Raw genomic sequence first — 21209 nt, forward strand, 5'->3', positions numbered from 1 at the left:
CCGATACTGTATGTAAAATGCTTGCTCCATGCCTGGCAGACATTAAGCTCTCACAAAGTGTTAGTGATTAGTAATAATGATAATTATTACTAATTACTTTGGCAGGAAGAAACATCAGATCTAGAATGTGGGACATTTGACAAGACATTACTTCAAAATGTCAGTGTCACAAAAGATAAAAAATGCTCGGGAGATGGTTCCAGATTAAAGGAGGCTTAAAGATAATTATTACTAATTACTTACTATTAATAAGGGCATTTTCAGTTTGTCATTCTAAAACGTATCCTTTTCCCCATTTTGCCAAGTTCACCTGATTCTTAGTTCTCTCTCCGCCACACCAAGCCGCTCCAAAGCATGAAGGATCTCGTCCTCGGCGGTAGGGGTGGGGGGGGGACCCACCACTGCTCCGCAAGCCAGACTCCACCAGCTCTTTTCTCCTATTCCACCTTCCTGAGACTGCTCCCGGGGCCTCTGTGAACCACATTCTGGGTTCCCTCCTCCCTCTCTGACCATGTCTCCTCCGTCTTTTCCTGTGCTTTCAGCCCATCTCTAGATTTGAGGGTTTTCTCAGGGTTTGACTCCAGGCTTCTGTTCCCCCTCTGCTCTGTCTCTCCCCAGCCTCCCCACCCAAGGAGAACCCATCCATTCCCATGGCTCGAAACTACACTTCCTTCGCTGCCTCCGGTGTCTAGCCCAGCCTTCAGAGCTGAGCTTCAGCCCGCAGCTTCCTGGTCGACATCTGCCCTTGAATGACCCTCAGACACGTTCAAAACGTGCCTTGGATTTCCCCCCAGAATCTATTCCTGCCACCGCCCCATATGCCCCCGTCTTCCTCATCCTGATTAGGCTGCACCACCATCCGGTTTCTCAAGCTGGAAATCCAGGAGTCAGCCGTGACCTCTTCTTCTCCCTCCTCTAGCTCCTCAATCCATTAACTGTCCTGATAGTGAAATATATCCCAAAGCAACCGACTTCCCTCGTGTCTCTCGGGGCCAATAAACCTCAGCCCAAACCATGGTCACAGGAGCCAGCTTTACAGCACAAACCTGATCCAAATCACTCCCCCTCGGTGGCTTCCCCAGAGCCCAGAGCACAGGGCAAAGTCCTTGCCTGAGGCTGTCAGGCCCTGATGCCCTAGAGGCTCCACACAGCCCGTCCCTCTGCAGGAGGGCTCGCCCTTCACCTCCCCCTGCCACCTCCCGGGCCCCCCGTGTTCCTGACCTCACACCATTGGCTTCCTCCACAGCACGGTTCTCAGCCTTTCACATACTTGTTTTATGCCCACATTTATTGCTGATTTCACCTGCTGCTCCCCAGAGTCCCTGATCCAAGGGGCCAAGGACTATGTCCATCCTGGTCACCTGACCCAGGATAGCAGGCATCCGAATCAGGAACGCTCAGGAATATTCGTTGAAGGATTAATAAGATGACCAGGCCAGTCTGCCACCACTTTGGATTAGTAGCAGCGCCCTGCTGAGTCCAAAAAATCCTTCCTCCCTCTCCCACACCAGGAGGACAGAGGGCGACCAGGACCAGAGGCTCAGGACAGGCAGCCTGCGGACAGGCTGCCTCCCCAGGCTTTTATTTAGCAATAGTTCCAAGCTACAGAAATGGCGAAAGAGAACAACAGCTCTCCAGGTTTGCCAGATTCACTTGTTATGCTTCCTTGCTCTCTCTTTCTCTCTATACCCAGCCTCCCTGTACACACACACACACACACACACACACACACACACACACACACACACGTTTTATGGCTGAACCACTTAAAAGTGAGCTGCAGACCTCATTAGCACATACCTCCCACCTTACACAAGACCTCTATCACCACCCCCAAATTTAACATTGAAACAGTCACGTTATCTACTATCCAATCAATTTCACATTTCAATTGTTCATAAATGTCCTTTATAAAAGCAGCAGCCCCACCTCCCATCCAGAACACGATACGATCCCTTCCGGATCACACATGTACATTCAGTTGTCACGTCTCTTAAGCCTCCTTTAATCTGGAACCCTCTCCCCAGCATTTTTTGTCTTTTGTGACGCTGACATTTTGAAGTAATGTCTCGTCAAATGTCCCACATTCTAGATCTGATTGTTTCTTCCTGCCAAAGACTTGTCGGCTGGCAAAGTCCACTGTGCACACGCACGTGTACACAATCGCACAACCCTGTTTCGGTTTCCTAAAATCTACACTTTGGGACGTCTTGCAGGAAAGAAAAAAGCCCTGAAAAATCTTCAACTCTGGACTCTCTTGAAAATAAAAAAAACAAAAAACAGAACATGTGGTGGCTCTGGCTGTGTTCCCACATGGCTACAGATAGCTGGGGCTGAGGTGCAGCTACAGGTCCCCAAATCCCTACTCGGAGTGATGTGACAGGGGCTGCCTCGCTCACTCGTGTGACTGGCATGGCCAGGACCCAGCCCAGGCCACAAGGGGACAGACGGCCCACGCCCACCAGAGGCTCTTACTTCTTTGGGGACCAGAGGAACCCCTGATGCTGCATTAAGCCCTGGCGCAGTTAGGAACTGACCCACCTCTGCCCAAGAAGGTAGCTCTGTACTTCCCCCCAAGCGTGGGCCAGGGAAGGGTGTCTTGGGCCGTCCAAAATGCCCCAGGGGATATCTGGGCACCTGTCTAACTGCTTTCACAGTAACTCAGATGTTTCAAGTCCACTGCGTGTGGCATGCCTGGAATGCAGGCGATTCACCTCAGGGGACCTGGCCAACTTCTAACCGCAGAGGGTCACCCCGCCAAATGAGACAAAATAAATCCAGCGGACACCCGGCACTCGCTGTTACCCAAATATCCCTTCATTTGATCTTTGTTCTTAGACTATTTAACGTCATTTCAAACTCAAAACCATGAAGACAATACCCGAAGTTCACGTCCAGAGACTCAATAACCACAAAACAAATAAAGCCAAAAAATCATCAGAATTAAAGGCGGCGTCCCCCTAACCCAACTGCTGTCCACCTGGAGACCCAACTCCCCAGCAGACCACAGCCAGCTGTGCCTGCGAAAAGAGACATCATTTCTGCTCATCTCTGTGGTGTCACTACTGGTTTATGAGGCTGTTTTGGCTTTTAAAGAGTTCATTAAACCCAATGTGAATAAGGTAAGACAGAGTCTCCAGGTCGTACAAGACAGGCAAGGGCTTGATTCGGCAAACGAGCACGTCCCAATGGTCTGTTTTCTTCGAAGACATTTTTCACTGGAATCCACCCAACCAAGGAGAATGGGAAGGACTCACTTTTTGGGAAGCCAAGTACTCCATGCCCCGGGCCAGCTGGTAGGTGCAGGACACCAAGTCCTTGAAGGTCATCTGCTCCTCGGGAACGCGGCTGATGTCATACGAGTACTCCATCCCGGGCGGCCTCCGGGCACGGAGGTATTCCCGGAGGTTGCCCTTTGAGGCGTATTCGACTATGACATAGAGCGGCCCTGTGGACCAGAACACAAGTTGGAGAGGCAGGGAAGCCCAGATCTGCCCTGGGGCAGCTCAGCAAAGGAGTGTTACTTATTACAACCCAGTGCTTTATCATTTTTTTTAAAAAAATTTAAACGTACAGAAAAGCACACACAAAAATAGAACATCTGCATTCTAATCTCCCCCAAATGACAACCGACGCTCGGTCGAGACAGACTCAACAGTCTTTAAGAAATAAAACAGCCATACTACAGTGAGTGTCCTTTCCCTGTCTCGCCCAGCCTCTCACCTGCGCCCTCTTGGAAAGCCACAGCTACCATAAATTTGGTCCTTGTAGGGCATTTTAACTATTTTACAGACACATATGTATCAATAAACAATGTATTGTTTTTAATCACATCAATGAGTAATAAAGACATAGCTTTGCACCATTTTTCCCCCCACATATTATCTTTCTGGAAGCCAGTCAGGCTGATAAAAATAGATCTAGATCATTCCTTTTAACAGTTACATAGATTCTATCATATAAATACACCACATTGTATTTCTCCATCCCCCTATGGGTTGTTTCCGGGTTTGGGCCATTGCAAACAGTGTGCAGTGAACACTGCTATGCACGTCTCTGTGTACATATATATATACACACACATATATATATATGTGCAATAATTTCCCCATGGTATAGACGAGCCTGTTTTTGTGTGTAAATGTTACTGGCACACAACGTGGCCCATCCATTTCTGTATTGGCTGTGGCAGCTTTCTCACTGTGGCAGCAGAGATGGGTAGTTGCCACAAATCTGACAATATTTACAATCACCCTTTACAGAAAAAGTCTCCTGACTCCTGGTATAGACCTCAAAGGGAAACTGCTGAGGCAAAGACAGGCATTTTCAAGTTTACTAATTATCATCAAACTGATTCGCAAAGTGCCACAGATCATCCGTGAGAGAAGCCAGGGGTCTTGCTCCCCTGAGGAAGATAATGTGCCCCTTCCTATCTGTCTCCCCTCTTTCAGGCCACTCGTGGGAGCTCAGCCACCTGGTACCCATAACAAGACATGGGTTCCTCAATCCCCACTTTAAGGGAAGAACTTGTCAACCAAAACGTAGGATCTTATTTGGAGAAATCTCTCTTAGCACTTACAAAACAAAAACATAAGGAGGCTGCCTTTTCCGAAAACCCTCCAGGTTATGCCCTAAAAACAGGAGGATGGTATAGGCCTTCCCATCCAGAGTCACCCAATGCCCGCCTTCCCGCCCCCAGAACCCAGCACAGTCATAACGTCTTCTTTGTGTTCGTGGTCAGGAACACTTCCTGACGGGTTTTGTGGGTTTTTTTTTTTTTTTTTTTTTTTTTTGGCCACACCATATGGCTTGTGGGATTTTACTTATTTTTTTACTTATTTACTTTCCTTTATCTGTTTTTGGCTGTGTTGGGTCTTCGTTGCTGTGCGGGTTTTATCTAGTTGTGGTGAGCGGGGGCTACTCTTCAATGCAGTGAGCGGGCTTCTCCTCGCGGTAGCTTCTCTTGTTGCAGAGCACGAGCTATAGGCACGAGGGCTTCAGCAGTTGTGGCACGTGGGCTCAGTAGTTGTGGCTCGTGGGCTCTAGAGCACAGGCTCAGTAGTTGTGGCGCACGGGCTTAGTGGCTCCGCGCGGCATGTGGGATCTTCCCGGACCAGGGCTCGAACCCGTGTCCCCTGCTTTGGCAGGTGGATTCTTAACCACTGTGCCAGCAGGGAAGCCCCAGCTTGTGGGATCTGAGTTCCCTGACCAGGGATTGAACCCAGGCCCTCGGGAGTGAGAGCTCAGAGTCTTAACCACTGGATCGCCAGGGAATTCCCCCTGAGGGGGTTTTTATGGAAGACTTTAAGCATATGCACTTGAGAGGCCCTAGGAGCAAGATCTAACAGTCCGTCCATCTTCAAAACGATGCTGACATTGAACCCTGGGTTTCGTGGATGAAAGCTCTTTTTCCTCTTACTCACCATCCTGAGTACAGGCTCCGAGGAGATTGATGATATTTTTGTGTTTCCCAATCATCTTCATCATCTCCATCTCTGACACCAGATCAGAAAGGTCCTTCTCTGTGGCGTCATCTAGGAACATTAGGTAAATTACAGATCAGTTTCCTCTAAGCCGTTGGTTGCTACTGTTAGTTGATGAAAATTTGGTTGACACCGCATGAAAGTCAATTTTAGAACCAGAAAAACTTTCCAAATCATCTCCCTCATCTTACTGGAGAAGTGGGAAGGGCCCAGCACTGCCCTGCTCCGTGTCGAATAGCTAATTTGGGGTCAATAGGGTCAAAAGTCAGAACAAACATATAGGCCTTGGATGCCAAGGCCAAATCTTTTCCAGCAAACCTTGCATACGTGGGGGCGTTTTTCTCTATCGTGAAAGAATTCCATCCTCTGGCAGACCTAAGGCACCTGAGAAAATCACATCAAACTTCAGGGGGCCTGAAAGCAACTGTGGGGACTTCTCGGCAGGAGGAGGGAGTTTGGGAGCGTTTCACACCCCTTCAGACTTTCTCTGCACCACGTGCTGCTAAGCTGAGCCCTCGTGGCCCACAGAGCATTCACAGATGGATTCAGAGGACATCCCGGACTGAGGACAAAAGTGCGTGCGCGCACGTGCATCCTGAGGGGGCAAAGCTCCATGCCTTCTACGGGCTTCCAAAGGGGCTGGGATTCCCCTCCCTAAAAAATTAAGGTTTTAAAAAGCTCTGCTCCATAATTTCAAGCAAGAATGGCTTAGGTTCTGCATACATAAGCTCACAGTTAGCTTCCAAAAAGTGGCAAGATTCTTCTCCAGGTATCCCCCTTTGAGCTAATTCAATATGGGGAAATCTGGGCTTACTAAAAAAAATGAGGGAAGGGCATGGATAGAAGCCACGCCGCATAAAGCTTTTTAGCTTCACAAAAGGAAGAGCAACACAATTGCCTGGAGTGTAAAATCCACGCAGACTCAACGTGGAGGACTGAGCGCCTGCCCCTCGGATGCACAGGCTCCACTGCGGCGACACTGTGGGGTCTCCTCTAAGCTCTGAGCCACCCACTGGCTGTAAAAATGGCCACGTCATAAGGGCTCTGTGGCTAATGTCCTTCTCCATCCTAAGGGAAGGCCAGCCTTGAAATAACCAGAGAAAGAGAACTCCCAGACCTCCTTCCCCCGAGCTCCGTAAACCGAATCAGAAGCTCTGTCCACAGAGACCGGGAGCCCGGGGCCTTCCGCGTTCTCGGCCCTGGTATATGGCCAGGGGCTGTCGGGGCGGCTGGTGGGAGCCCACAGCTCACTGCACCTGTCACTCAGCAAGGCAAGGGCACAGGAGGCAGGCCCAGGCCATGCAGGATGCAGGCAGAGGGCTGGCTGCCTCTGTTGGTGGAGCTGAGACATGCAGGGCGGGAGAACGTAGTCCTCCCAGGCATCACACCCCAAAGTGGGGAGCAGCTCAAAACACCCTAGTATGCCTTGGGAGCCATTCAGATCCATAGCTAAAAAAACAAACAGAAAAAAAACACCCAACACCTTTTGGACTATTTCCACCTTGCTCCCTCCCCTCAGGGAGAGACGTGGTGACTATCCCACAAAAACCCATGAAAGAAAGAAGAAGCCTAGCCCCCGGGGCGTCCACGATGCGTGAGGCCCCCCATGTCCCGAGAACAGACCTCTCTCCTCCGGGACAGGTGGGAAAAACTCAGCTTGGGGTGTCCTTTCTGAGATGCCTACAATGGGATTTATAATGCAATCATTCCCTATAACTCCTCTCATAACACTGTGGGAGGAGGAAGTTAAGGGTTAAAAGTTCTTTAAGCTCCTTGGACGCAGGCATGAAGCAGGGTTGGAAGGTTAATGCAGAGACATTCAGGCTCCCACGAACGCCACTCGACGTTTACATCCCTGGGTAACTGCTCACACGTCCCAGAAGGCTCTGGACCAGCACCAGTCCGGTGAGTCCCCTTTCAGCTTCCCAAGCGACTCCCACAGACAACGTCATTCCTGCTTTGTCCCTCCTGCAAAGGAGTAAGTGTGTCCTCCTCTACCTGAGCCTCCTTTCTCCCTCTAAAAAGGCCAACTTTCCTTCATTTGTAAATTAAGGTTTGGGTCCTGAATCTGACATACCAACACTCATCTAAATTAATCAATTCTACGTGAGTCGATACTTTCTAAGCACCTACACATATAAAGGGAATGAGGCTGCCACTTTCCAATACGACTGGCTTTTCTTTTTTATAAGTGCACACAGCTCAAGATAAATAGTCTGTCCAAGATGCTGATTTATACTGAAAACTTCTCAACCCCTATAGGTCAACTATGTGCTCTCTAACCCCCTGCCATGATGGAGTTCACATGCCACAAAAGGAACATTCTTGATAAGGCGCCCTCACCCCTCCCTTCCCCCACCCTCCCCACCTCCGCCCCACTCACCTTTCAACATCTTCACGGCCACAGTGACTGCTTCCTTGGGTTTCTCTTTGTCAATTCCCACTGCTTCAGCCATGACCACTTGCCCAAAGCAACCTTCTCCCAGGGGTTTGCCCAGCGTCAGCCTAAATGTGTAAAGAGAGGATTAGCAAACAGCATCTGGTGTAGCGAGGGAAATTCCAGAACTCAATATAAAAATCTTTCAGCGGCTTACAAAGGCATGGAGCATGTATCATATGGAACTAATGAGACTTGGGGTACACATGCGCTTGAGTATTTTCTTAGTGACGTTTTAGAGAATGTCAATTACTGCTGGAACAGCTATTGAATTTCACATTTGTATTCTCGATTTATTTTCTTTATGGAAGGTATCCTTGCAAGTGAGGTGGTCAGCCTTCCTAAGTGCTAAAAACGAGGAGCTTTTGATCTTGAGCCTATCGAATTTTCATAATTTAGAATATCTCAAAGAAAACCATTAAAGCTGTTATTTTTTGTCTCCGTGACGTCTTTAAAAATCGCTATTATTCAAATACCAATGGATCTTATGGTCACATTCTGGGCCAAGTTACAAGATATGAATCTTAAACGCATTTCAAGGAGTCTCTATTTTTTCATTAAAGGAAAAAGGAAATGCTAGAAATCGGGGCAATTTTTTTTTTGACATAATAATTTAGAAATCCTTATGACTACCCAAAATTAATAACGAAGAAAATCCAAAGTGAACACAACAAACTAAATTTCTACGCTCAGAAGCTCTACATACATCATACTAATAGCCATATAGACTCCTTGGGCGTTCCAGAAACCAACAGAATGGAAGAGACTCTGGAATACTTATGAATGTGGTTTTTTCATTTAAGCATAACACAGCAAAGTACCAAGCTGCCACTAGTAAGCAGTATTTTTGGTAAGTACGCAATGGTTTGCAAAAGTCACAGCAAAGACCGAGGGCAGTGTGTGCTATGCTGAGGTCATTCCCTTTCTATCCTGAGCTAAAATTAAATTTAATATCTTGGCAGAAAATAAACATTTGCATTGGAAAAATGGCTAATTTATGTCCTACTGCCCTGCTGCTACAAGCATAACAATCCTTTCTTTGTATAACGTCTGCCTCCGATCTAATAAACTGCTTCTAAATAGCCTTCATTCATTGGAAATCCGCTCCACCTACGACTGTGCTAAACACTATTCTGAAATGCTTTGCACTCAGATTTTCCACACTCCGGGTACCCCAGGTGGGAGCTGACAGACAGACTCCCACTCTTGCCAGTGGCGTCACAGGTGGCAAAAACTACAGATTGAACCTGAGAGCTGCAGTTTCTTAAAATACGATCACAGCTCCCAAACTCAGTCCTATATCCATAGGAATGTGCACATTAACCCACCTACTTGTTTAATCAAACCAGGGAGCTGGGAGGGCTCACGAGAAACACCCCCTTTCCACATTCTACAGGTAAAGAAATCATTCTTTGTTTTTTCTGGTACCTCACTGGTAAGTGTTCAGTAAACAAGTACTGAATGAACAGTACACAAATAAACTGGAAATCACTTCCTTTAACACTCTAACAGAATGATACCGGTATAATAATTTGGTTCTAACGTATGCTGCACATTAACAAATGAGCTGTTTATTATTTAAAGTAACGAGCCATTAGAAAATAAAGCTGGTTGGAGCTGTGTGAATCAAAATTACAAGTGCCATGTAAGCTATCTCTCCTTCCAAAGAGAGTGTATGATATCCAGCCTCTGGAAAAGCTTATCTTTGTATTTCCAAATTTGTGTATGAGTTCCTTCTCTAGTAACTAGACACTTCTCGGACATAATCGCAGGGAGATAGTGCAAATGTCAAGACCAATAGGGTTGCTGTATATGAGCAAGTCAAAAGCTAATTCCAGCTGATTTGATGCAGATGTAGAGTCAGCGATTTCTACCTTCCTCCATTATTCTCAAGCTGTTTGGACTCTGCTTACTACAAGAGAGACCCTGGAAATGAGCTGACAGCCCTTCAGTGACCATCATATTCATTTCAGAAGGCGAGTCTGGGGGCTGGTCCCTGGTTAGAAGCTGGAGGGCTGGTAGTCCAAGATCTGTCCACTGACTCGATGCCCAGCTCTGCCATCTTGCTGAGATTTGCAGCTCAGATACCTCAGGTTATGAAGCGAAATGGAAGGAAGGGAAATTCACATGAGCCAAGAACTGTGCTCAGTCCTGGGAGGTCTGTACCATGACCTTCATTTCATAGAAATGAAGTTCAAAGAGAATCAGGGAACTCACACAAGGTTGCCCAGCCACTGGCTGGCAGAGCCAGGATTCCAATCCAGCCCAATAGAATCCAAAGTCCCTGAACTTGAAGCCAGACCAAGAGACACACAGCTCCCAACAATGCCTTCAGCGGAGCCCAGGTGGCCACACGTTGACTGAACATCTGACTGGAACACATCAATATCATCCAATAAGGAAAATACTAGGGACCACAAGAAATTCGATGTCAGGTACCGTATTTGAAGATTTCTAGCCCAATCTTATATTAATAACTATTAAAAACAGCAACACTGGGTGAAGATTCTTAAGGCAATTTGTATACTAGACCTAATTTCTCTAAAGAAATGAACTGTAGAACAGACATGTTCTAGGAACCAGAAGTTGGAATGTCAACTCTGTTTTATAAATGGGATAATCCCACTTTTATTCCAGTTGACTGGGTTTGAATTATCTAGAAAGTTAAAAAAAAATGCTAACAAGGTACCATTTTGTTTGGGGATCAGCCATGGCTTAGTAGCTCTGTTTTAAAAGAACTATTAAAAAAGACAGAGAGAGAGAGAGAGAGAGAGAGAATTAGTTCTTTGTTTTTCTTAGAGTTGGTTATTTAGATACAATCTTACCCACTCCTGTTGACATAATCACAGCAAGACCTTGGCAGTTAAGGGTCATAAAAAGAAAACGTCAGCCCAATATCCCCATTTTATACTTAAGTCCCCATTCAGGGATGTGCCCCACAGAAGTACTCACTTATCTCTTGGAAACTCCCATTTTGGATCTTCTGGCAGCTCGTACTCAGAGACCCCCGCCAGCATGGGGGTGTCTGCTGTTGAGGAGAGGCGAGTTGTAATCCTCACCAGTGGGGTATTGGAGTTCATGGAGGAGCTGGACTCAGCAGAAACCTGGATACAAAATACAAAGACACAGATGTAATCCTGGCTCCACCTGAGAAGGCTGGAAGCCGGCCAGAGCCCCGCCAGCCAGTCAGCTCTTAGAAAGGTGGGAAGGTGAGGGTTGGTCAAAGTCGTGAATTTAGGACCAAAACCCTGGATTCCAACTCCTCTGTCTTCCCATCCATGCAGTATGTGCTAGATTTCACCCAAATTACATGGTCCTAAGGCCAGGTTTCCAAACAACAGTTTTAGAGAGTGCCTGATAGAAAATGTCTTCTTTTTGTCCTAATTCCTCAAGATAATCACTTGAGAACATAGAGACAGACCCCATGGGCTTCATTCTGGCCTTTTTCCCCACGCCTGTACTGGAGCCCCAGATTATCAATCTCCTGCCCGTAGACCAGCAGGGATGGTGAATCAATGCTGTGCTTATGAGATTCCATAAAAACTTCTGGGAAATCGGCTCTTCAGTCAGCTCTATCTTTTGAAATGTAAGCAGAATACCTCAAGGAACTAGCTCTAGGATTTGAACGTGAAAAGCATTCCAGTAGCTCCACGTGCCTGTATTCAAGGTAACCAGAGACCCAGGCACTGGAGACCACTATCTGCTTCTCCCTAGTCCTTCTGGGAACTGGTAGATGCCCAGGCCATGCGGAGAAAATCAACTGCCTCTTGTCAACCTTCAGTTTCAAACACTAGCGGACGGAGAGTCAAGGGAAGGAAAAATACCTCTTTATTCACAATCTCGTGGGAAAGCTCCTCTCCCCCCGGGAAACCTGCAGGGCTTCACTGAGTTTTCTCATTTACTCTACTCCATTATAGTCTGCATTTGATAAAATGGTTATTCCTTAAATAGATCATCTTCCCTGTGCTGGTTTCTGTAAAGGAAAACACCATCACGGGCTGCCTGACCATCACCTTATTCCAAACCGTGAACAAGACTCTGGCCCGAGAGAGCTGGAATCTGGGGTTTGACGTGACCCCTCAAACATGGTTCTGTCCCCTGCATGACTGCCCACATCAACCCTTCTTCCCAGCTGTGCTTACAAACACTTTTTAAATCAAGGTGGCAAGGACCAAGTAAAGAGGAACATATTTAATGGGGATGAACTTTCAAGGTGGAGCCTGGACCATTCCCACAGGGAACCAGAAGACTGTATTTTCCCGGGAACGTCCTACTTAAAAAATGTTGATTCTCTCCTTTTTAAAGCCAGACTGCCCTTAAAAAGCAGGTAGGAAACCTGAGAAGATGTCCAAGAATGGATTCGGAGGGAATCATTTTAGGAATAGGAAGTTGGTTTCAGTATTAATATCAAGAAGTAGGCAATTTTTAACACAGAATTTCTATTATCTTTTTAAATGTACATGAAAACATTTCTAAGCCTTTTGAGCAGCCTTTTGTCAAAGGTTGTTATCCCTAAATTTTTTTTTTTTTTTTTTTTGGCGGTACGCGCGCCTCTCACTGCCGTGGCCTCTCCCGTCGCGGAGCACAGGCTCCGGACGCGCAGGCTCAGCGGCCGTGGCTCACGGGCCCAGCCGCCCCGCGGCACGTGGGATCCTCCCGGACCGGGGCACGAACCCGTGTCCCCTGCATCGGCAGGCGGGCTCTCAACCACTGCGCCCCCAGGGAAGCCCTCCTAAATTTTATTATGCAGACAGTATGATCAATGTTTATTCACTGTGAGCATAGTAAATAATTTTTTTTTAAGGAACTGAACAATCATTAATTTTGGAGCTGAGAGGGGCCTCATGAATAGATATGGTTCTAAGAGGCTGAGGCTTCACACCCAAGTGTCTGGGCCACAGAGGCAAAACAGCAGAAGCGAAAAGAAAAAGACGAAAAGCCCGTGGAAACAACCTCCGCAGTGCGCTGACCTCAGCTTCAGGGCACACCAGTAACATCCTCAAGATCTCCACAGCCTTCACTGACCACATATATATGTCTTGAGCTCCATCTGCAGAGAAGGGTTCAGAAAGATTCAAGGAATAGGTTGGCCTAAAAATAATTCCCCAAATCCTAACGCCCTGCGTCGGTTTGGAGCTATGGATGCAAAAGGAGACTGGTGTTCTCAGAGACAAAAAGGTCTCCCACATGAAGAAGCAGAAATCACCACTCATTGCAGTGGGAACCGGGCTTGAAGATGACAGGCAAGAAGATTCGGAACAGCAGTCAAAGTCAGCCTGGCAATGAGACAGTTACAGGCCCCAACCAGACGAGGGCTGGCGGATTTCACAGACGAACACCCCCTCCAAGGCCAGCAGGTAGCCCTCCTTGCTGGACCGCAGGGTGGCCAGAACTCCCGTGCATGGTGTGCTGGGATCGTGGTGAGGGAGAAACCCCTGGGGCGGTGATGGGGGTAGCAGCTCTGGGTGAAGAGGCCCGTCTGGCCTTCCCTGCCATGTCCTCACAAATCACACATGGTTGAGGCTTCAGGACACAACACAGAGGAGCAGCCTTCCCATGGCAAGGTGTGAGGACACAGGCACTGAAAACAAGCCTCGGGAAGGAAATATAAGAGCCTTAGCCATGGTCACCTTTGGGGAGAGAGATTATAGGACTTTGAGGGACGGGGTGGACTATGTCTTATTTCAGAACTTCCTAAACCATCTGAATTTCATTCCCATGTGTATGTATCTCTTTTACGTTCTAAGAAAACAAAGCACTTTTCTTTAATGACCAAAATATTTTTAAGAATAAAGAGGATCTGGACTGAGGCATGGCACCGGGGGGCGGAAAACTGGGCATATGCTTAAAACATACTGACTTCTAAAATGAGTTAAAATGACGCGATCACTGCTGTCGCCCCTTCCCTGGGCTAGAGGCTGGCTGTTGGGGCGTCTCTGCATCCTTCCGCGTGGGTACCCAGTGACCTCCCCTAGCCAAGCAGCCAACCCTAGCTGGTGCCCTTCCCCTGAGAACTGTTTATAATGTGGGACCGTGAGCCGGTGGCGGCATCCTGACCGAGGGCACCACCGCGGGCTGTGGGCGCCCTGTTCCAGCAGTGACTGTGAGAGCTTCAGCAAGTCACGTGACGTTCCTCAGCTCAAGTTTCCTCACCCGTTCAAGGGAGATCGGAACAGTTCCCACATCACAGGATTACCGTGATGGTAAAATGAGGTCACGCCCATAAAGCATCTGGTGGCGAGCCTGGCGCTCGCTGAGAACTCAGTTAACTTTCGCTTACCAACCCCACAATGGGGTCTCTTTGCATCTTTTTAGAGTCATTTGCTGCTCAGATCCAAGGGAGCATAGATGGCCCCTGGCCCTGCGGAAGCCCGAGGACTTGGAGCCCAAGGCTGTTCCGTGTGTGAGGTCCTGTGACATGGTGTGCAATGGGGGGGAGAGAAATCCCACCGGTGCTAAGGGCAGGACCTGCCTTAATGGTTTGAAAGACTAGATCCTCTGCTCACAGCCAGGATGCGCCGGGGCTCCAGGGAGCAAAAGAGCAAACCCCAGAAATTAAGGACCCAGGAGTCAGGGCACGGTCCCAGGGCAAGAGGAAAGCTGGAGAGCAAGAAAGTCCTCATGAGAAACGGGGCTTAGAGGCCACTTCAGAAAGAAAAACGAAACATCCAGTCAGAAGTTAACTGCTCTGCGGCTAACCTGCGACCCCAAAGGAATCTTGGCCCACAGACCGCGACAAAAGTTCACACCCATATACATCTTCCCCCACAAACAGATTGTCCCCAACAGGGTTTTAAGGTGAGAGCTTTGAAAATGGAAAACCTTTCCAAACTTAGGTGCTGTCACTATGATTAAAGTTATGGAAATTTTGCTCACATCAAGTGTAGAGGTGTAGATTCCAGGTACAGATCTGGAAAATACTTTTGTAAAACACACAAAGAGAAAAAAGGTAAGAAAATGCCCCAAGTGTAAGAAACGACAGAATTCGATCACTCTGTCTGTGGACGTATATCTTAATTTTACCTCCATGCATTTTTACTATGCTTTTAAAATCCCCTCTGAGACTGTAAAATATGACTGGCTTTCTCTTCACTCCATTTTGCTCTGCATGCGAACGTGTTTGCAGGGCTGGCACGACCCCTTGCAGGCAATTCCTCCATGGGAACGCCGTGTTTCTGGAGCTTCTCTCCTTTGGACCACACTCCTTAAGGAAATCCACTGTCCACCCCTGAATCCTACTTCTGCAGCAGTGTTAGATGATCACTTTTTTTTTTTTGGCACAAAATCATAATCCTCCCTATCAGATATGCTTCTTCAATTCTGGGTTTCCTTTTTATCTAATTTTAAAATAGTCCATCGACAGAGATCATTTAGTTATGCACAACAATAAACATTAACAGTCTAAAACAAGCTCTTTTTTCCCCACTCCCAAATCCTGGCAGGCACTTTTTTGGCATGTTTTTTCACAGTCTCAATTCAGCTTCCTCACTTTCCAGAATCTCTTTACCATAAACCCCTCGTGCCATAAATCAAGCCTTTAACTAAATGTGCTTTTTGTCTATTTCCACGGTACATAAAGGAGATTAAGCAAGGAAGCGGGGTTTTTTTTCTTTTCTTTTTAAAGGGCCACCGAGAAACTATGTTATCTTTTAATACTAGATTCAATTCAACAATGAGAGGGGGGCCCACAGAGAACAGAGCAGACAGAGGCACAGATGCCACAGGGAAGAGGTATGAATATTTGTGTGCTTGCTTATTCTGAGGACTCACAAACGGACCACAACCAGCCAGAGAAACCCTCTGACTCTCAGTCCACGGACCCACATTCCCAGACCAAAGCACAAGGTCCCGGAGTTAACACAGGTTTGCTATAAGCCCTGCCCATCACTCCCCGACGGCAGGCAAAACGCCTTCACCACCTCAAGCTGAAATAAAGGTCCAAGGGGTGTGGGGATGGGATTTTCTTTTCCTTCCATAACAAATTTTAGGTAAAGAGGCAGGGTAGTTGATCTGGCACGCACTTTTCTCCCTTAGCAAGTCTCCGTCTCCCCACACCTCCCCCCAGGACTCTCCAGAGTAAACCTATCAAACCCCGACCGGCTGGTCTTCCTAGAAGATCGCACCCAGGTCCGAGCTTAGCCAAACTGTTGTGTCTTCTGGAAGCGGAGAGGAGAGAATGGCCGAATGGGGGTTGGGAGGGCCAGGCGCCCACACAAAAGGGCAAATTCCAGTTAAACCATCCATGACCGTCTAATTACCCACATGCTTTCTGGAACTGGCGAGGTTTCATTAGACCACTTGATTGACCAAAATACAGAGAATGTTCCGAGATCACGCTGGTTAGCTGCTAGGTAGTAAATGAGCTTCTAGAAGTGGGACTGACCTTCACGGAGTTCGGTATGTTTCATAGCCATTCATACCCAGCCCCGAGAACTGGCTCCTGAATCACACACGCCATCTTTGTCCTGTTCATGGCGCCCCTGGGAATGTGCCATCTGCCTCAAAGACATTGTTATAAAACATGACCTTGACAGCCCTTGATTTTTCTCTGGCTTTCAACCTATCTGTATCGGCAGCCAAGAGGGTGAAACTGAAGTCTGGAAAAAAAAAAAAAAAAAAAAAAAAAAAAAAAAAAAAACCTGCAGCCCCTTCTGAGATGCTGGTGGTGGTGAGACAGCATGAGCTATACCCATGTGTATGTCCCCACCCAGGAGCTGTGTTTATCTGTTTATGGAGACAGTTGAATCTCCATCATGCCCTACGGAGGTGTCTGGCTCCAGAGAAAGAGGCTGATGTGCTCCCTGAAAAACCAATTCAACAAACGCAGCGAGGCTGCTCGCCTCCTGAACAGACGTCCTCAATTCCCTTCACACCCCTCCCTGCCCCCACTCAACCAATCTGTGCAAAACGCCGGAAGGGTATCCCTCCGTGTAATTCACGATGTGCAAGGAAGGCTTCACGACGGCCACGCCGTCCACCAGCAGCCCTGGAAACCTGTACAAGAGCCGACAGGCTCACGCAGACGCCCCTCTCTGGACTGGCTTTTGCTGGTCCCCTTGCCTGAGCCCCAGCTCAGAATGTGGGAGGACCCCCGTCAAGGGGAACCAGGAGATGCTCCGTGCTACCCGCCTCCCCACCGACCTAAAAGTTGTTTCTCTTTCCCCAATCATCAAAAGGCATAAAGAGTCTCAAAAAAAATTCTTGGTTACTGGGAAATGATCACAAGGAATTTCTTCTTAGGTACTGGAGAAAAAGTATTTTTGTCTCAAAAACAAATAAACTCAAATGTCTGTCTTACACTGCTAAGTCCGGTACAGATTAGTAAATGTCAATTAAAAAAAATTCACAGTAGGATAAAAAAATCTTTTGAACCTTCTCTTGTTCTAAAAAGGGAGCGATGACTGATGGAGTGAGATGCGGTCTGTGCACCTCCGGGGAGGGGCGAGGGTCAGGGCCAAGAAGATGAAATTCTCGGACTCACCACAAAGACGCAGAATGCTACCGTGTGATACAGAGGGTCGGGCACATGCAGCATGACAGGCGCCTAGCAAATGCCTAGGAAAAACCCATCCCCTAAGACATCTGACTACAGGCTCACCTGTCGCCAGGTAAAGGCATGCCTGGCATCCCTGTGGTATGCTCTCCGTCATCACCATAGCTGCCGGCCTTTCTGGGGCTTTTCATTCCAGCTACAGTCCAATAACCCCCTTTCATCCAGCTACCTGATAAGCGTCTCCTCCACCAAAGGGGCTGTGCTTATTATGGACGAATCGCTCTTTGTGAAGAATCAGTGCATCCCATGTGAGCAGCTGAGATGTGTTAACATTTCCCCAAATAAACTCCCAGAGATTTATTTTTCCAGGGAACTGGTATTTGCCCACTTTGCTCTGCTTCTCTTATAGTACTCGACCTTACTGAAACACAAGGCAATTGCATCTCAAACGAAGGCCTCCAAATGACCTTGGAGCCACCGGCAAAGGGGACGGGCCACGTCTTATATGGAACCTGGGTTAGACTAAGCACTCAGAAAATTATGAAGGAAGGAAGGAAGGAGGGAGCGATAAAAAAGGAGGAAGAGCTTGAATGTTCCCTTTAGTTACACAGGGGAGCAGAGGAGAAATGGCCAACTTAGGTGGAGATGACAACGAAGAAGGGCCAGTCAGCCAGAGATAAATAAGAACACAATGAACAGAGTTGAGTCGAGGGGATTTTAAAGGCATCTGCCTCTTTTATATTAAACAAAGAGAAGAGCATTGTTAACAGCTGCAGAAAAAAAGATGATGAAATAATTACAGGACAATGGTCTAGCTACACCAAATTACAGGTTTCCTCCAGAAGGTAACATTTTTCCCTATTAGAAAAAAAATAATCATAGAGATGGGAACACCACTCCCTCTTTCAGCTCCCTGGAGCCAGGCTCTCAAGATGGTGGCTGTAAGAATGGCCCAGAGGTAACTGGTAAGGAGCAAGGGTTGGGGGGGGGGGTGGCCACATCACCTGAAGGTCACCAAAGGTACCATGTTGTGAGAGTCACCTTAGGACTGGACTCTCCCAGAATCAGGCAAGTGGCCTCATCATCGCTGCCCTGGCCCCAAGAATGAGAGTGGTACCATTTTAATAACAACAGCATTCTTGGAGGCAGGGGGACCAATGGGCACCCTTCTCCCCCCCAACTCTTGACACCATTTGAGCACTTGCCTGCATGTGACACATACTCCAAATGCTACCCTCAGCCTCCATTTAGAAAGACCTGCTTGAAACGTGGCTTCAAAGAAGTCAGCAAGGACCCATTCAGCCCGGAGTTCGGAGGTGGGCTGAGAACAGCTGGATCTGTGCTAAAACCGCTGCTGACCGAACGGTCCCTAATCCTTGCTAGGGCCTCGCCCAGAAACCGTCATCGCCACCTGAAGTCCCAGGAGGGACAGAGCTGGGACTAACCCAGAGTTGCTTGGAGTGCATTTCAGAATCACTGGAGGACTTGCTTAAAATGCAGGTTCCTGGTCCTATCCAAGACCTACTCAACCAGAATCTCGGGGGCTGAGACTAAGGCGTCTACAATTTTAACAAGCGCCCTGTCAATTCAACTGAAGTACGCACTGAGTTAGGGCCCATGAGGTAGCCATCTTCCTTTGCTGTTTCAAAAAACATGCCTTATCGGAACCAAGTTCCAAGTACTTCTGGAAACACTGCCTTCACACCCGTTTCCCCTTTCCATCTTCGCGAGCGTGAGAGAGAAATCAGAGCACCGCCTGCTCTGTCAGCTCTGCAGGGTTTTGGCTTAAAGCAGAGGTGTAGGCTGCATCTTGCCCTGTCTGCCCAAAGCAAAGGTAAACCAATCGGGAGGAACACACAAGGAAAAAGTAACCACCAAAGACCAAGTGCGGGGTTAACAACAATCTGTTCCCCAGTCATTATAAGACTCTGCCACCGAATCCACAGTCACAATGTTAGCGCAAACAATACACTACAGGCATACGATTCTATTTTAAGAATCAAAGAGGGGGAGCCAAAATTCAGTTAAGACAGACCTCACGGGGCAGCAGTTCAGTCACCTCCGGGGACAGATTTCTGACCTTGACTTAAAAAAAAAACAAGTCTAAGAGAACTAGAGTCCCTTGCTTTCCAACTAGTGGCATGAGCTTGTCTCCAAAACAAGCGTTAGATCACAGGAACAAAAGGGGCTTTTACGCTCTGAAGAGACCACCGCACTTGAGTCCCACCAAAGGCACCAGGGCACTGCCTCCTGGGTTATTTCCCGTCATGTGGAGGAGCTCAGGGTCTTGCACCATGGGGCTTTCTCGCCCTTGGAACTAGACTCGGTCGACCCCGCTGACACACCAAGACTTGACCCTCCAAGCTCCAGACACTGATCAGATGGCCACTAAGAGGCCCACGGGAACCACGGGCACAGGGACACCCCCAGAAGGAGAAGATGCCACGGGGGCAGAGGAAGAGACCCAAGAGCTGGCTGGGCGTGGGGGAGGGGTAAAGTTCTTCAAACTCTTTATCTACTTTCTGTTACCTGTCTCCTCAGAGGTATGCGCTTGGTGAGCTTGTGCACAGCCGGCTGGCTGCTGAAGTCCGGCTTCTTGGCTGTGTTCTTCATCCGGTACACGACGACCCCCACCACCATACAGGCGATCAAGAAGACCCCTATGCAGTAAATGGCTATCTCCAGATACTCTGGGGAAGCTGTGATCTCCTTTTCTCTTACTGGAGCTAGATGGCAGATCACAGGAGAGGAACAGATAAGCAGGCCACAGAGTTAGGACACCGGACTGATACATCCTGGCAGAACTACAGGCATCAAAAGGCGATGACCGTTCCCAAGGCAAGGCGGGCTTCCCGATAACTCAGCGCTGCCCGAGGGCGTGGGCTCCGGGCCAGACGTGCACCTCTTCCAAACGAAGGTGAATACCCAAGGGCTCCTCGCTTTACCACCGGGGCCCGGGTGGTCACTATCTCTATCCTCAACGGGCCTCTGCAATCTTGTGATCGCGGTGGGTTGGCTGCCACCAAGTTACGAGGGGCAGGTTACGAGGTCACATTCTATTAGACGTTTGGGCAGAGTAAGGCAGCCAGCCACAACCTCAACAAAAGGACAGTCGTCTTCCTTGATGGTCTCTGAGGCAAACCATTTAAAAAGTCTTAAATATGAACGATGCCCACTTTTATTTCTAAAGGAATGGCGCCTCAGTCTTATTTGGGTAAGCCCTTCCAAAGGAAGATGTGACAAAGTCATTGACCCAGATGAACACAGCTGCACGGGACATGAGATAAATATTCATCTAGTAGGCCAGACTGAAAAAGGTTCAAATTTCTTAATACAGTCCAGTAGATTATTCAACTAAACAAACAAATGCATTTAATATAAAGACCGAATTGCTTATAATATAGAATCATTACGTCCATACGATAAAAAGCGTGTAACATTCCTTCATCAATACCCATTTAAATTTTTGTGTATCTTGTTATACCGATGTCACTGCAACTTTTCTCTTACACGAAAAATAGAGATAGTGTCGCGTGTGAGGATACACATAATTACTTAGGTTAGCACACTCTTATACCAACTTCCGATAATGTCTGCTCCCTCCTTAGTGCTTAACGGTCAATCAGTCAATCGACAAGCAGTGTATTTCCAAGTAGTATTTTTCTCAAACTGCATTCTTAGTTAATGTGCTTGTACTGTCAGGCAAATTGGTTAAGAAGTGCCAATCAGGCACTTGCAGAATGCAGTACCGCAAGTAAAAGCAAGCTCAATACAAGAGGCATCTCATTGTCTCAGA

General features: G+C 47.8%; 1 protein-coding gene across 3 annotated transcripts in view; it reads right to left on the minus strand.

Moving 5' to 3' along the window:
* FGFR2 (fibroblast growth factor receptor 2) overlaps window positions 1-21209 on the minus strand; it is a 377174-nt gene that overhangs the window by 12255 nt on the left and 343710 nt on the right. For 2 of the 3 annotated variants that reach the window (XM_028480979.2, XM_007110550.4), the window contains 5 exons: window positions 19943-20139; window positions 10873-11024; window positions 7867-7988; window positions 5424-5534; window positions 3258-3448 (listed from right to left, as the gene is read on the minus strand). In XM_028480979.2, coding sequence (XP_028336780.2) covers window positions 3258-3448; window positions 5424-5534; window positions 7867-7988; window positions 10873-11024; window positions 19943-20139 — 773 coding nt within the window. The remainder of the gene's footprint in view (window positions 1-3257; window positions 3449-5423; window positions 5535-7866; window positions 7989-10872; window positions 11025-19942; window positions 20140-21209) is intronic. The other variant, XM_055080920.1, reaches the window with a different exon arrangement.

This window comes from Physeter macrocephalus, chromosome 20, assembly GCF_002837175.3.
Source record: "Physeter macrocephalus isolate SW-GA chromosome 20, ASM283717v5, whole genome shotgun sequence".
Taxonomy (NCBI): domain Eukaryota; kingdom Metazoa; phylum Chordata; class Mammalia; order Artiodactyla; family Physeteridae; genus Physeter; species Physeter macrocephalus.